At 36.7% G+C, this 14,031-nt stretch overlaps 2 protein-coding genes across 2 annotated transcripts in view; both read right to left on the reverse strand.

The window, feature by feature from the left end:
• LOC137396351 (microfibril-associated glycoprotein 4-like) overlaps positions 1-14,031 on the reverse strand; it is a 398,039-nt gene that overhangs the window by 152,880 nt on the left and 231,128 nt on the right. The gene's annotated exons all lie outside the window — the stretch shown is intronic.
• Positions 1,514-2,810, reverse strand: LOC137396851 (uncharacterized). Its single transcript, XM_068083160.1, has 3 exons — positions 2,571-2,810; positions 2,141-2,314; positions 1,514-1,987 (listed from the first exon to the last, which is right to left on the reverse strand). Exons 1-3 carry the CDS (start codon positions 2,808-2,810, stop codon positions 1,814-1,816), a joined length of 588 nt encoding a protein of 195 aa, XP_067939261.1. The 3' UTR covers positions 1,514-1,813.

Here is a 14,031-nt window from a genome sequence, read left to right on the forward strand (position 1 = left end):
CATGTTTTACTCTGTTGTGTGGTAGGTGCCAAATATGTGGAAATGTGATTAAAGCCTGGTTTCCATATGACAGCGCAAGGCGCGCAACAAGGCGCACGACGTCGTGCGTAGGCCAGTTGTGATATGGAAACGTCAACGTACGACGGTCGCGCGACGTGCGTACGCTGATCGCAAGTATCCAACAGAATGGATCCTTGCGATGGGTGCGTGCGATTATGTATCCCACAATACACCGCTAGACCTTTTCAACCTATCCCACAATTCCAGCGAAAGGCTTTGTTCCGAAGAAATCGGTCTCCCGTACGAAAGAGTAAGCCTGATTTTTATATGACAGCGTAATTTCGCAACGGAGGTCAGTTTTTCCGAAGAAATATGTCTCTCCTACGAAAAAGTAAGGAAAATATCCACCCTGTCCAATGCAAGCATGGAGCTTACGCGCGATATGGAAACACTGCCTCGCGGCCCAAGAAATGCATTGCGCACGATCACTGGGCCGCGCGCGATCATTGCGTTGTCATATGGAAACCAGGCTTTAAAGCTCTTAAAAGCTCAAAAACAAAAAGCCGCCGTAGATTGGAATCTCTTTATTTCGATGACGTATCCGCGCTGTATGGTTATTGTCTTGTCACGTGATGTTCTCGCGTGAATTGAAAGGCCAATAAAAAGCTCAATATCAAACTTATCGTAGCAATAGTTTATGATAATCACTTCGGGTTTTACCGAAGACCCCGTATCAATTATAGATGCTCGCTACTTTACAGTTTCGGCTTGGCCATTCCGTTCGACTATTCATGTCTGAGTTGCGATCATAAAAAATGTCAAATTCTGAAGAGTTAAGACGCTCTATCTGAAGAAGATCCTCAACAGAATCAAACCTCCCAGCAAGTAAGCACCGCCACTAGCCAGCTCTTATGTGCCAAGCTAGCTAGTAGTAATAGTTTTAGCTTGAGAGTGATAGAACGAATATTATTATATATGATTTTAATGATGATAATTATCGCTTCAATATTGCGAAAAAATAATTACAGATTTTTCTCGAATGACAACATTAACAATTTTAATATTTAAATCTAGTGCTGCACTGATATACTGTTGGATAACATCGACCTGATGTATTAGCTATGGTTGCATAGACATATCTGTTCATTTCTTTAGGAGCTAATACCACCGGCTACAGAGTGGTGTGCCTGCGAGCGTTGTCAAGACATGCCATCTCTTCCTGAACGTTTGTGCTGCCATTATGCTGAGTTTTCGCATTGTCTCCTTGACCGAGGGGAGCATGAATGCCTGCGTATGCATCCTGGTGTAAACGAATTTGTGGCGTCTGCACCCCTTGAGTTGAGGTGGAATAATTACCTGCGATATCATAGTGAGTTGGATATTCATTTAATGCCAACAACACCAAGGCTATGCTAATGTGTCAAGCATTATCTACAATTCTTGTGTTACACATTTAATGCATCACTTGAACACACATATTCTGAACTCGTGGAACACAAGGAGAACTGGTATATTTGGCTTGTACACTTACTACAGTAGAGAGTGTATTAGTTTTATGATTTTATTATATAAAGATCGAGATTATTTTGATGATCAGCAATTATTGTTTTTCAATAGTTGTTTTGGTAGATAATCTATTCCCATTTGGAGAGCCATCGCCAAATGCTCGGAAAAGGTTGTGTGCATACCGCAATCTTGTGTTTTGGTTTATGCCGCAAATCTTGTTTGCAAGTCTGCAAACTCTTCTTCATCATCCGTTGGTGGGAAAAGAGCCCGAATCTTAGACACCAAGCATGCAGGTAGAGGCCGTCGCTCACGGCGACAAATTTGCGGCATAAGCCAAAACACAAGCTTGCAGTATGCACACAACCTTTGTAACAACATCCGTTGTAATGGACCTCACTCTCAGGCCGTGGGAAATTAGATCGGACTGGCATCGCTTGAAGCCTTTCAGCTCCATGGTGTTAGAGCTGGTGGTCTCTGTTGACTGCAAAGTAAAGAAAGTTACGACCAACAATTACTTTCACATTATTTGAATGAACTATTTAGCTAGATGAGCAAGTTCATGTTTATGTATTGATAACTACTAAAAAATTTGGGTTTTTGTCAGGCTGTGAAGTAAAAACTGTCAAAGTTTTACCTTGACAAGATGGCTGCTGACTATTAAACCGCAGCTCTGATCCATCATAGTGTAGGCTCTGTATAGTGCGCAATGCCCCGGACTATCGCATCTACCGTCACCTACCAAATCAAGCTCCCAATCGATTGCTGCCATCAATCCCTCGTTATGCAGGGTGTACTGCTCAGCAATACACTGTAATATATTGTAAAACTTCATTATACAAGATTAATTTGTATCATTATCATTAGTCTAAGAATGTAGAATCCTCTTCCCCCTTTTTGTGCTATATTATGATGAAGAATCAGAATTTTGAATTATAATATATTTTGCTTGAAGGATGACATATTTTCATTTCAAAAAAAAAATTGTTTCTAAATGTTGTTATTCAATTAGTGTGCCAAGCTTTTACTCACATTTTCCAAGTTTATGAGTAAATATTAACACTCACACCATGTAAGTATTCTCTTTGTTGGTAGAGGCAAACGCTGTGGCTTGGTATTGCGATGTTCAGGAGCGACAGAAAACGGAGGTTCTGCGTAAGGCATCCGCCAGAAAAGAGTGATGCAGCTGCCAGCAGGGGGTTGATGACGTGAGCTCTGTTCACCCTGGCAGTTGTTTCCCAAGTGTACGATCGGTGACAGGAGGCACATGTAACCTTGAACTCTACCCATCCGCCTTCTCGCACCATCGTGAATGAGCAGGGGAGGGCGCAGGTGTGACAGTGAAATAGTCGCTGGAGTGCTGTCACACTTACTATTATTTTCTCCTCTTTGAAGGAGGATTCGGTTCTGAAATCACAACACAATAGTTGACTTGCAATAAGATTTGTACAATATAATTTCCTGTTATTATATCATATTTGCTTGATCAGAAAAAGAATAAATATATAGCCATGCAATCATGACACAGATTTTACAAAACCCTATCAGAATCCATGATATTGTAGACATAAAATGTGAGTAATAACTCTATGGATATTTTTTATATTTTGTCAAGTTTGGTTTAGTTCAGCTCTATCTTACATGTAATTGGAGAGCGTTTGATGCTGGCCAACATAGCGCTCAAACTTTTCCCAGTCTTCAGTGGTTGGCACAAACTCTTCATCTAATACTAATAATAATCAACTAATAATATTAATATGCTATTAACGATGATACCAGAAAATGACAATAACTATTTTATATAACATATCTATAAGTGAGTGGGGTTAAGAAATTTGGCGAAATTAATCGTGAAACAACATTATTTTATCAATTATATATTAATATATTACGTTTTACAGATAGATATGCAGTATGAATTAGTTTTGTTATTATAATAAGAATAATACACGTAATTAAAAAGATAAAATACTAATAATATAATATTACAATTAAATGACATTAATATTGTTATATTAAATATAGATTAATACAGTACAATTAGGAGAATACTAGATAATAACCCGAGTTACAACTACTAATACAAGTAGTTCATAAAATAAATTACTTACGTGCTTTGGTGATATGTGGAGTATGCAAACAGGTTAGAAAACATGTCGTCTTTGAACTGGCGAAAACAAAGGTAAGAGTAAGCAGGCGAATAAATAAAGTTTGTCACATCCAGCTTCAACCAGTTGCTCCACGCCCGGTGAAGGTCTGGTCTTTTCTCAGCTCTTGGCCAAAAAAAGGTGCTTCTCAGCTTGGCAGCTGCACAAACACTATGCGGCGCGTTAGACATTATGACGAATTGAAATAAACAAGTTTAATATGAGATAGCGTGTTTGCTATTTGCGATAGATCAAACTTGAACTGAAACTAACATTATCTGATCATGTGACTTACAATTCCCGCTATATGGCGCGAAAAATTTCTACAGCATTTTTCAACCATCATAGCGGACTAAAAGGCTCATCATTTTTATCAGAGAATGATATGCAATCGTTCAAGCTAAGCTTAAAAAATTAAACATATTTTTATGCTATGTTTTGAGATATCAGTGCTCAAAGTTGCAGCATTACGATGCCGATAAAATAGACGCGTAAGAACAATAGACATGGTTTTTATTGCAAGCGTGAAGTATATTTGTGAAAATAGTTCGACGAATAAGGATGCATGAAAGTGTAAACATAAACTATCGCGCACACATTTTAGCCGTTTTAGCACACATACGTCACATTTTAGCCGTTTTGGAAAACGAATCCAAACTAGGGCGGTCTCGTGTGGCTGCGATTTTCTGTTCGTTTTTTAGCTTTTACGAGCTTTTAATCACATTCCCACATATTTGGCACTTACAACACAATAGAGTAAGACATGGCGAATCTTTTGATACCAAATAACTGTAATGTGAATTTTGTTGCAAGTCAACCTTTAAAGCAGAGCCTCGGCTCATTTACGTTGTTCAATACATGCCTTGCATTTGAACCCACACTCTTCTGTTACTTTGCGCAATAACAGAACCACACTGAGCACTTACTTTACTCCAAGACTCAGTCTATGGACTGTACTTTGGGAGTAAAGCCACAGAAACACTGTCGACCCCGTCGACCTCAGGTCGACCTTGTCGAACTAGTATAGTACCACTCAGGGAGCAATTCCTGTTGTAAGGTGGTTGATGTGGACCGGTGGTGTAAGTCGACATAGTCGCCTCCGCGTGTTGGTCACGGGCAACCCTTACACAGCCCCTGTGAAGAGTGAATGCAGACCGGTAGAGTAAGCCGACCTTAAAGTTTCCACTTTAAGGTTAACAGCTATGACAACTTGTCAACTTGACAACTTGTCATAGCAGGTCAACTGCTATGACAACTGCAGATTGTCATAGCAGCCCATCGTAATACGTTTAGCATAAAAAATGGGGATTCAGCCAATATGTCGAAGCAGGGAATACACCATCTGTTGGCCTACATCTGTTTCAACCCCTGTTGAAATTCATTGTACGATAACAAGTAGATGAGAGCGTTAGAAAGGAAAACTCAACATATTAGTACGTAGTTATACTAGCCAAACTGCTCTAGTTATTATATTTATAATAAGTCATTGACAGTGTCATAACTGGTTACCCCTGTACTCTGTGTTTAGCTAATATGAAAAAATGTACTGAGCCTCTAAATATATTTGCTTTCAGTAAACATTTGAATTATTCTCCTGGTAAAAACTTCCTTTTTTACATACATGTACATGCAAGATTGTTTGAAATAGTAGATTACTCAAAACCATACTTTTTAATTACAGCAAAACATTTTAGTAATTTCCTTTTGAAAATTGTTTGCCAATGTAGGAAACTCTGGGTCATTGATGCAAGTTGCCATGAGCGAGCAGGTGTTGAAAAATCAAATTACTGCTTGCCTTTTTCTAAAGAACAAATATGTAAGAACCATATAATAGTTTCAAACACTGTAAGATAATTACTTCAAAAAAGTATTACCAGCACCTAATTATGGAGAAACTTGTGATAATTGGTTAGCAGTTGTTATTGAGGCAGTCTTCAATTGAACGGATTATAATGTCAACCCACAAATAAGACAATGACATCAGACGAGGTTGGAGACACAAAGAATTAAAAGTTACATTGTGACTCTTTAACTTCAAGTTCGTTCGATAGCCAGAAGTATCTAAACATTATCCAGAGCTAAGTGTTGGACCTACGAGTGTTGTTCATAAAGTCTGCTGTCGGATTCTACACACATAAAGTTCATAAAGTGATATTCAAAAAACCCTCAAAAGTTGCAAAAAGCTTGACAACATTTAAACGTGTCTTCTGCAGACATTGATACAGGTTTTTGTAACTATCATTTGTTAAATGGTGACACAACTCCGAGAAGACTTAACATTTTTGTGAAAAAATCATTTCTCACTTGGTTTCAGACAAACGAAACATAAATCTTCATAATAAATCGCAAATCTAAATTTACATGCACAAAACTCTTCATAATAAATTGCTAAGCTCAAATTATAAAAAGGCAACTCAGAAAATGTAGGTTCTAGAAATGTACCCATAAGATTATTTATTTTAAGATTTCAGTAGATTGCTTTGACAACACAGGATGGTTGGTTGCAAAAACATCCGAGGCAAGCAATAATCTCAAGCAATGGATGGTGATACGAAAGAAACACATAGGTGAACTGAGTTGAGATAAGTGTTCCAACTTGAATAGAAATTGATATTTCAGTCGCTGAAAAAGAAGGAGTAACTCCCCCTGCATAAGACGAGTTTCCTTCGAGTTTTATCAGTAATCCAAGCTACTACAACTTCTCTAACACTTAAGGGAAAAGTTACATATTAAACAAATAAAGAAGCATTGCTTACTTGAATATTTTAGCGCAAGTAAAGTTAAACCTTTTGAGAGCACTCTTGTGCAACTAATTTGGCAGCCTACGAAAACCAACAAACTAAAGATTTAATAACAAGCCACAGAGCAAACTTTGCAGAATAATCACAGTAACAATGAAATAATAATTTTACTTACAATTTTTCTTTAGTATAATAAAGGACTATTATAAACAGTTTTAACTAAAAAAAAGTTAAGTAGCACCAAGTCTATCAATGGTGTAGATTAACTCGTTACGAATATAAAAGGGGGTCAGCTAAATATGATCAAAAGACTTTAGTCTAGCGGCAGGACTACTTTTACTAACTTTATCATCTGACAATTTATGATATTTTTCAATTTACTTTGAGAAGAAAATTGGACTTGTCCTCCCTTGGTTTGCTCGCATTTGATAACATTACATAACATTTGCTTGTTTTGGTATTAGCGTTATACTAGCCTGTTTGTGTTTTAGCATAATTGTATTTCAAAAATTATGCTGATAGAAATTATCACTGGATAGCAAGAATAGCAAGGGTAATTTTTAGCCTGAGATCCCTGCCATGAGCGACAAGGGCTAATGAACAAGAATGACCAATAGACAATGGCTACCCTCTGTTCGCTAAGATTTCTCTATATGCTCTGCTCTCCTACAGTAAGTTTTACACACTTCTCACATACAACGGTAGCATCCTATTGAGAAATTTATATTGACACCATGAAAACTCCTGAGTGAACACAGTACAGTCAGACCTCAACACGCTAGCATCCTGTGTTCTGATACTGACCTCGTATGTCAGTCCTCTTCTATCTCAAATCAATTCGTAATATGTAAAATATATAAATTTTAATTATATTATTGAAACTATTATTATTTTATAATTATCATTTCTGTAAATTCATATACTGAAATTAGTCCATTCCTACCTACTGAAAAAAACCGATAATACTGCGCGAGTTGTAAAAAGTCCCAGCTTTCAGCACACATACGACATACCCGTGGCCTTGCTTCTTTTTGCGTTGCTTTTGATTTCCTTTCGTCTTCAATTTTAGCCTTTCTATAACTTTTCAAACTGGCTCAGCAAGAAAACCGAACGATGCTATTTTTGCAAGTGACTTCTCCTTTGGTAAGTGGCCAACTACAAGCCATGTAGAGAACCGCCTCATACGCTCGTATTTCACATTTGCATCAGATCTATTATCAAATACTTGTTACAAATCTTTGTCATGCCTCAATAATCTCGTATGTTGGGAGACTCATATGACGAGGTATAACTGTAGCATTACACATGAATAAGCCATAGAGCATCCCTTAAACAATACATCTATGAATATTTGCATGTCACAAAGGGACTAAAACTTAAAAACAGGGGCGTAAGTGCAAGAAAGTTCAAAAAATTTAAAAATCTAATCAAACTTTATATATTGAATGATTAATGATTTCCCTGCAAAATAGGTTGAAAATTACATGAACCTATAAAATATTGAGAAGCACTCACACACCCCATGTCTCTGTGTGTCCTGTTACTTTCTGGTTGGTTAGTCACCCTCCGCTTGTCTAGACACTGTCTCCTTGACTAGCCATCTTGTTCATGTTCAACCACTTGTTTAACCAGTTTCACCTCTTCCTGGCATACCTAACCACCCTCTACCGATCCATTATCAGTATTAAACACTAACGTAGATAATATATTTCAATAGGTCAACATAGCCTTATAGCCATCAAGCCAAAGGATTAAATGTTGAGTATTTAATTATCAGCCATTAGGCCAGGATAAACTCAAAGATATTGCATAATAAACCTTAAGTGGTAGATAGCTGCAGTCAGGACACACCTATGATAATAAGAGCAGCATCGCACCAAAAAATCAAATAAAAAAGACCTATTAGCATTTTTTGGCTAAATTGACCATTTTCATTGAAGGCCCTTATCTCTCTTTAGCTGGGAAACCAATAAAAATGTCATTTAACGGTTGCAAGGGGGAACAACTATTATGTAGTTTTCGGTAGACATTTCTAAAGCTGTCGCCAGTAACATTAATTAAACAAAATATATGAACGCTAATAAAATTTAAAAATATCAACAAGATATTAAGCGATGAATTACAAGATGAAACGATTATCTGAGAGACGTCGCCACATACTGAAAGCTAAAGAAATCCCAACTTCTTTGCCAAAATGGAAGTTGGAAAAACCAGTCAACGTACGGCTCGACATTCAAAACGGTAAAATAAAAGAACTATTTGATCTCGCGATGGTTAGTGATCTTTTCTCTGATTAGTATAAAAAAAATTCAGATAATGGAAGTGATTGTAAACTTTAAGACTTTTTTTATACAGAGAAAAGTGATCGTTGTGGTATTCTCGCACAGCTACGCTGTAATGTTGGACTCAACCGAAAGGAATGCTTCTAAGCATTTCATGGAGGGACAGTTGTACATAGTCGTAGTTTTTTGTAGTAGTTGATAATATGTAAATGAATGTTTACTTACAAAATATCTTATAATAAAAATAAATTTCAGTTTGATCTGTGCATGTTCATAGAATAAAAATTTGATTGAATTTTCAGAAATAAATTACATGATTTTCGGCTGTTTTTGCAGGGCTTTAACACAGCCAAAGGTGTAAATCTTAACAGGGCCTGCCTCGACAAAGGTATGTTTACATGTATTTCGCACAGTGCTAAAAATCAAGGTGCTGGTGTTTTTGTTGACAAGTGTCATAAGTTTTGCCAAACACATCACTAACTCTTTGCTAACTAGCAACTTCTTTACTAACTAGCAAATAATTTGCTAGTTAGCATTAAAAGTAAAGAAGTTACTAGCTAGCAAATTCTTTGCTAGTTAGCAACTTCTTTACTAACTAGCAAAGGATTTGCTAATTAGCAAAGATACTGCTAATTAGCAAGTCTTTTACTGATTTAATTTCTTCTACTACAGGGGTTGAATCAACAACCCAGAGGTTGTTGGTTCAAATCTTTGACGAGTCCATATTTTTTCCAAATTCCCACCATGACATTGGGCAGACACGGCTTATATTATAATAGTAATGATTGTAAAAAATATTCAGCTAACTAGGAGTTGCTCTCACATGATTATTCATAATTGAATTTTCTTTCTTTTTTACTACAACAAACGTTTCATGTCCTTAAGTGTACATGATACCCATTTAAACAAATTCCGCTTTGTTGCAGAAAGCTCGGGTAGTTATGAGTTACTCGCTGGCACCGGAAAAATTAAAGAGTATACTTCTTGGCTTTGAATACATAAAATACAGGTTCAGCCGCAATTCTATGACTTTCACACAGAAAAACCGAATCTTTGCGAGAAACAATGGTCATATACAAAAACATAAAAATTGCACGAATAAATCTTTAAAATGATTTGGACTAAATTTTCTTACGGTATTAGTTAAAATTATTGGCAGGGAGGTCCATTTTAGTTAAATTTTCACATAACTCCGCATTAAAAAGGGGTCTGTATTGTAAATTTATGATGCCTCTGAACACCAAAATAAGTTGAGAAAATTGAAAGCAAAACTAGCTTTTATGTGTCTACTGCAGGTTCACATACGTTTTTGTGAACCTTGTTTGGTAACATTGATTACACAACTCCAAGAAGACATACAAGTATTGTAGTACAAATCATCTGTTGCTTTTTATTTTAGACAAACACTACATAACTGTTTGTAGTACTTCACAGACTTGAACCTATAAGAAAAACAACTCCTTTTGAAATGTCTGGAATATAATTTAATGAGCCAACCACAATGTAAATTATAAAGTCAAAACAATTAAAATAACCTTTATTTTAATAAATTTAAAACAAACTGCAAATCACTAGCGAGAAAGTTTAATTATTTTTAATGTTTAATAAACTTCATGAATTCAATAGGTGAAACTTACCTTTTAAACTAGGTTGAAACTTACATAAACCTATCAGATATTGAGAAGCACTTACACACTCCATGTCTCTGTGTGTCTTGTTACTTTCTGGATGGCTAGTCACCCTCCGCTTGTCCAGCCACTGTTTCTTTGACTAGCCATCTTGTTCATGTTCAGCTACTTGTTGTTCAACCAGTTTCACGTCTTCTGGACATGCCTAACCACCTTCTACCAATCCATTAGAAGTATTAAACACTAACTTAAGCCTGGTTCCTGGTTTACCAATTGCGAGACTCCGGTGGTAACTTGCGCAGCAAAACTCTAGACTCGGCGGCAAATGTTCACATATAAGCTGCATCGCTAAACATAATCGCGTAATCAAATAACATGTTCGCTCGTCATGCCGTTTCTATAATGGTGACCTTCACCCGTATAGTACATTTAGGAAAGGTTTGGCCTCCAGCAAAATTTGAACAGTGCTAAACTGTTGCTTTGCCGCCATCAACTACCGGCGGTCCTCGGCGTGTAGGATCTCTTTTCTTTGCTAATAGCCTGCGGTGCTGTCGCCGGTGCTTTACGACATATATGAGAAACAGGCTTAAAACAATCTATATCAATAGGTAAACATAGCCTTAGCCATTGAGCCCAAGGATTGTGTTGAGTATTAAAATAGCAGCCATCAGGCCGGTCTAAACACTTCAATCAAATGCATAGTGAAGCTCAAGGGGTAGACAGCTGCAGCCAAGACACACCAATGCTGGCAAGCACAGCATTGCACCAAAGAATCAAAAGGCAACTGAAAGATGACCTTGACCTTACAAAGATCCTGACACTTTACTTGGTTCAACCGTAACAAAGGTCTATTTATACTGACACGCCCGCAGTGCTAAATATCAAGGTGATGGTGTTTTTGTTGACATGTGTCATAAGTGTGACCAACAGCAGCACTCTTCATGTTAGCAGCATGAGCAGTACTGTAGGTGTTTAAATACATGATATGAAACAGTATGCTATTTTAAGCGTCTAAATGTAATTTGGCAGCCTATCAGAGCTTCTATTACAAAAGAGTGGATAATGAAATTCGCTATATTAGCTCGTACAATTGGCTTCCTTTTCAACATGAGCAGTTCTCAAAAACATATATTCATTTTAATTATTTATTGCATATCGTAATTATGACAAAATGATAAGGCAGCTTTAAGGAAATGATTATGCTTGGGAGAATACAAATAAGCACCTTCCTGACGTGTCACAGTATTCCAAAAGACAAGTCACCAGCTGACAGAAATGAATATAATCTTTCACAGCCACATAGGGTAAGACTTCACTACAGGGACAACTGCAGCTGAAGAGCTAAACTGAATATCAACTGATTTCCTGTTGGCTAATGTGAAACGCTGCTCAAAAACTGAAGAATTTAGTAAAACCTAACATGTTTGCTTTTTGTTAATGCATTTTTGTCAGCATGGAATTGCTTGTTCACAAATGGTTCGCTGAAAAAGACATCTTGGAATCGCAATGGACAGCAATTGAATCGCTTGTTTGGACATTAATTAATCTTACTAAAAATTGTTGTTTTAAACAACCTGGCATTTTATAAGCATTGGAAAGTAAGTTTATAATTTCCAAAGGTAATCCAAAGGAAACTAGGTCATATTTTATTCTTCATGAACTATGGAGTATTTATGACGCGCTGTGGATGGTAGGCCTGTGTTTTCAACTGTATTTAATGTTTGTAGTTATGCTAGGCTTTCTTACACATCTCTAACTCCCCGTATTTCACATGATGACTAGCTAAAAGATCACGCGATGCTCCATAAATTCATTATTATAAGTCCTGATGAAAGCATGATTACTTACCCTTGTTATACACGCAACATCCAGCTATGCCATTTTTATTTCCTCTAGATTTTTGTCTCTCAACATTGAATGCCGTTTTTGGGTTATAATTAGAGAACGACTGGTATTATTGAGAAGACATCAATGCATGCCAACTCTATGAAAGATTGCTTCAATTCTTTCTATTGTCATTGACACGACCCGCTTACAATTTACGAGTGGCTCTCACCATCACAGAGACTTGTTTTTTGTGGTTAAACTCTAGGACTTAAATATGGTACACTCTCGATGCTGCAATGGTTAGTATGATCTCTGACAATAATGTTTATCCCTCCACCTGTTGGTCATACATTTGACAAACAATAGATCAAGAAGGTAAGCTGCTAACATCAGAGTATATTTAATAGTCAGAGGTATATGTCTATAATATCAATATTCATAGTAAACTACAGCCAGTTTCCTATTGTTCCTGAATACTATTGACATTGAGTAAATTCTATTGAAACATATCAATAGAGTGATGCGGCTTCATGGTAGTTTTATGAAATTACTCATCATGTGTCCGCTTATATGAGCATTTAGCAAAGAACCTCACAAAAATGTAAAAACAGCAATTTTATGACAGAATAAAATATTCCGACATCACAGAGAGCATATAAAAATTTGAAAGACTGAAAGTAATATACCGTAAACCGGCAACTTGTGAGTGTCAAAACTAGCCAGAACTAATATCGGAAAGGAAATGAGGCTATAGATGAATGTGAGTCTATGAGTTGACCCTATAGTAATACATGGATGAAATGTCATTTAATGAACTGTAATTTGACCTGCTGTTAGAGAGGCAATCCGCTTGTCACATCTACACTGTCATTTTTTCTCTTCGAGTTCCAAACGAAAAGGTTTGATTTTATGTCGGCCATGGGGACGCAATCCTAAAAAAGGAATGATATGGTTCTGAGAATATAAACAGACAATGGATAAATAGAACACGCCTATAAGATACAAGACATATACGATTAAAATGAACAGGACGGGTATGAAAATAATTCTAACAATTGACCAATCAAGGGTCAACTTACAGAGCCATGACAACACTCAACTAATGAAGACCTCTATGACGGAATATATAAAGGTAAGAGTGACTAAATGTTGCTTCTAAAGTGATTTGAACAAGTCTATGACTAAAAACCGAATACTACAAACCTACAAATAGGTATTGGACTAACCACCTTAACCCTTTGAACCCTAGACGACCTAGTCAAACTGTGCCAGTCGCCCTGGGCAATGTGTCTAATGATGTAAGGTTTTGAAAATTCATTTAAACATATCTAAATGTGTTCATAATCCAACGATATTTGGTAAAAGAAAGTAATGAAAGACGGGCGACTGACAGCAAATGTCATCAAACAGCAAAAAACAGTCTTTCACCGTTGTTGGCTGAAACCATAAAATTCGTACGATTTGAAAAGCTCGTAAAAATAATTACACTAGCATCTTAGCCGTCGAGCACACGATCATCATTATTTCATGAATCAGAGTGAACTGCATAATTATAGTCTAGTATCATAAAATCCTGCATATGCATCAAAATAATTTATGACCAAACAAGTCGTATCGGTTTGTTCGCGACAGCGTTCTAATAAAATTTGTTATTGAAACAAAGAGAGTAAAGATATTTGAAATCTGTTACAAAAGGAAGCGAATTTTCTGGTCTAACCTAGTTTGCAAGAATTAATTTGGTTGGTTAGGCTGTTACCTAGAAACAGCTTTAGTAAACAGAGCCATGTGAATGCCAGTATTTCGGCTGCTAGGGTTTCTGACACATAGCAGCCGAAATGCTGGAAAGCTAAAAGCCTTTGAGTTTTTTAGCTTAACCCATAGGAGATAAAGGGTAAAGCTACAA

This window comes from Watersipora subatra, chromosome 5, assembly GCF_963576615.1.
Source record: "Watersipora subatra chromosome 5, tzWatSuba1.1, whole genome shotgun sequence".
Taxonomy (NCBI): domain Eukaryota; kingdom Metazoa; phylum Bryozoa; class Gymnolaemata; order Cheilostomatida; family Watersiporidae; genus Watersipora; species Watersipora subatra.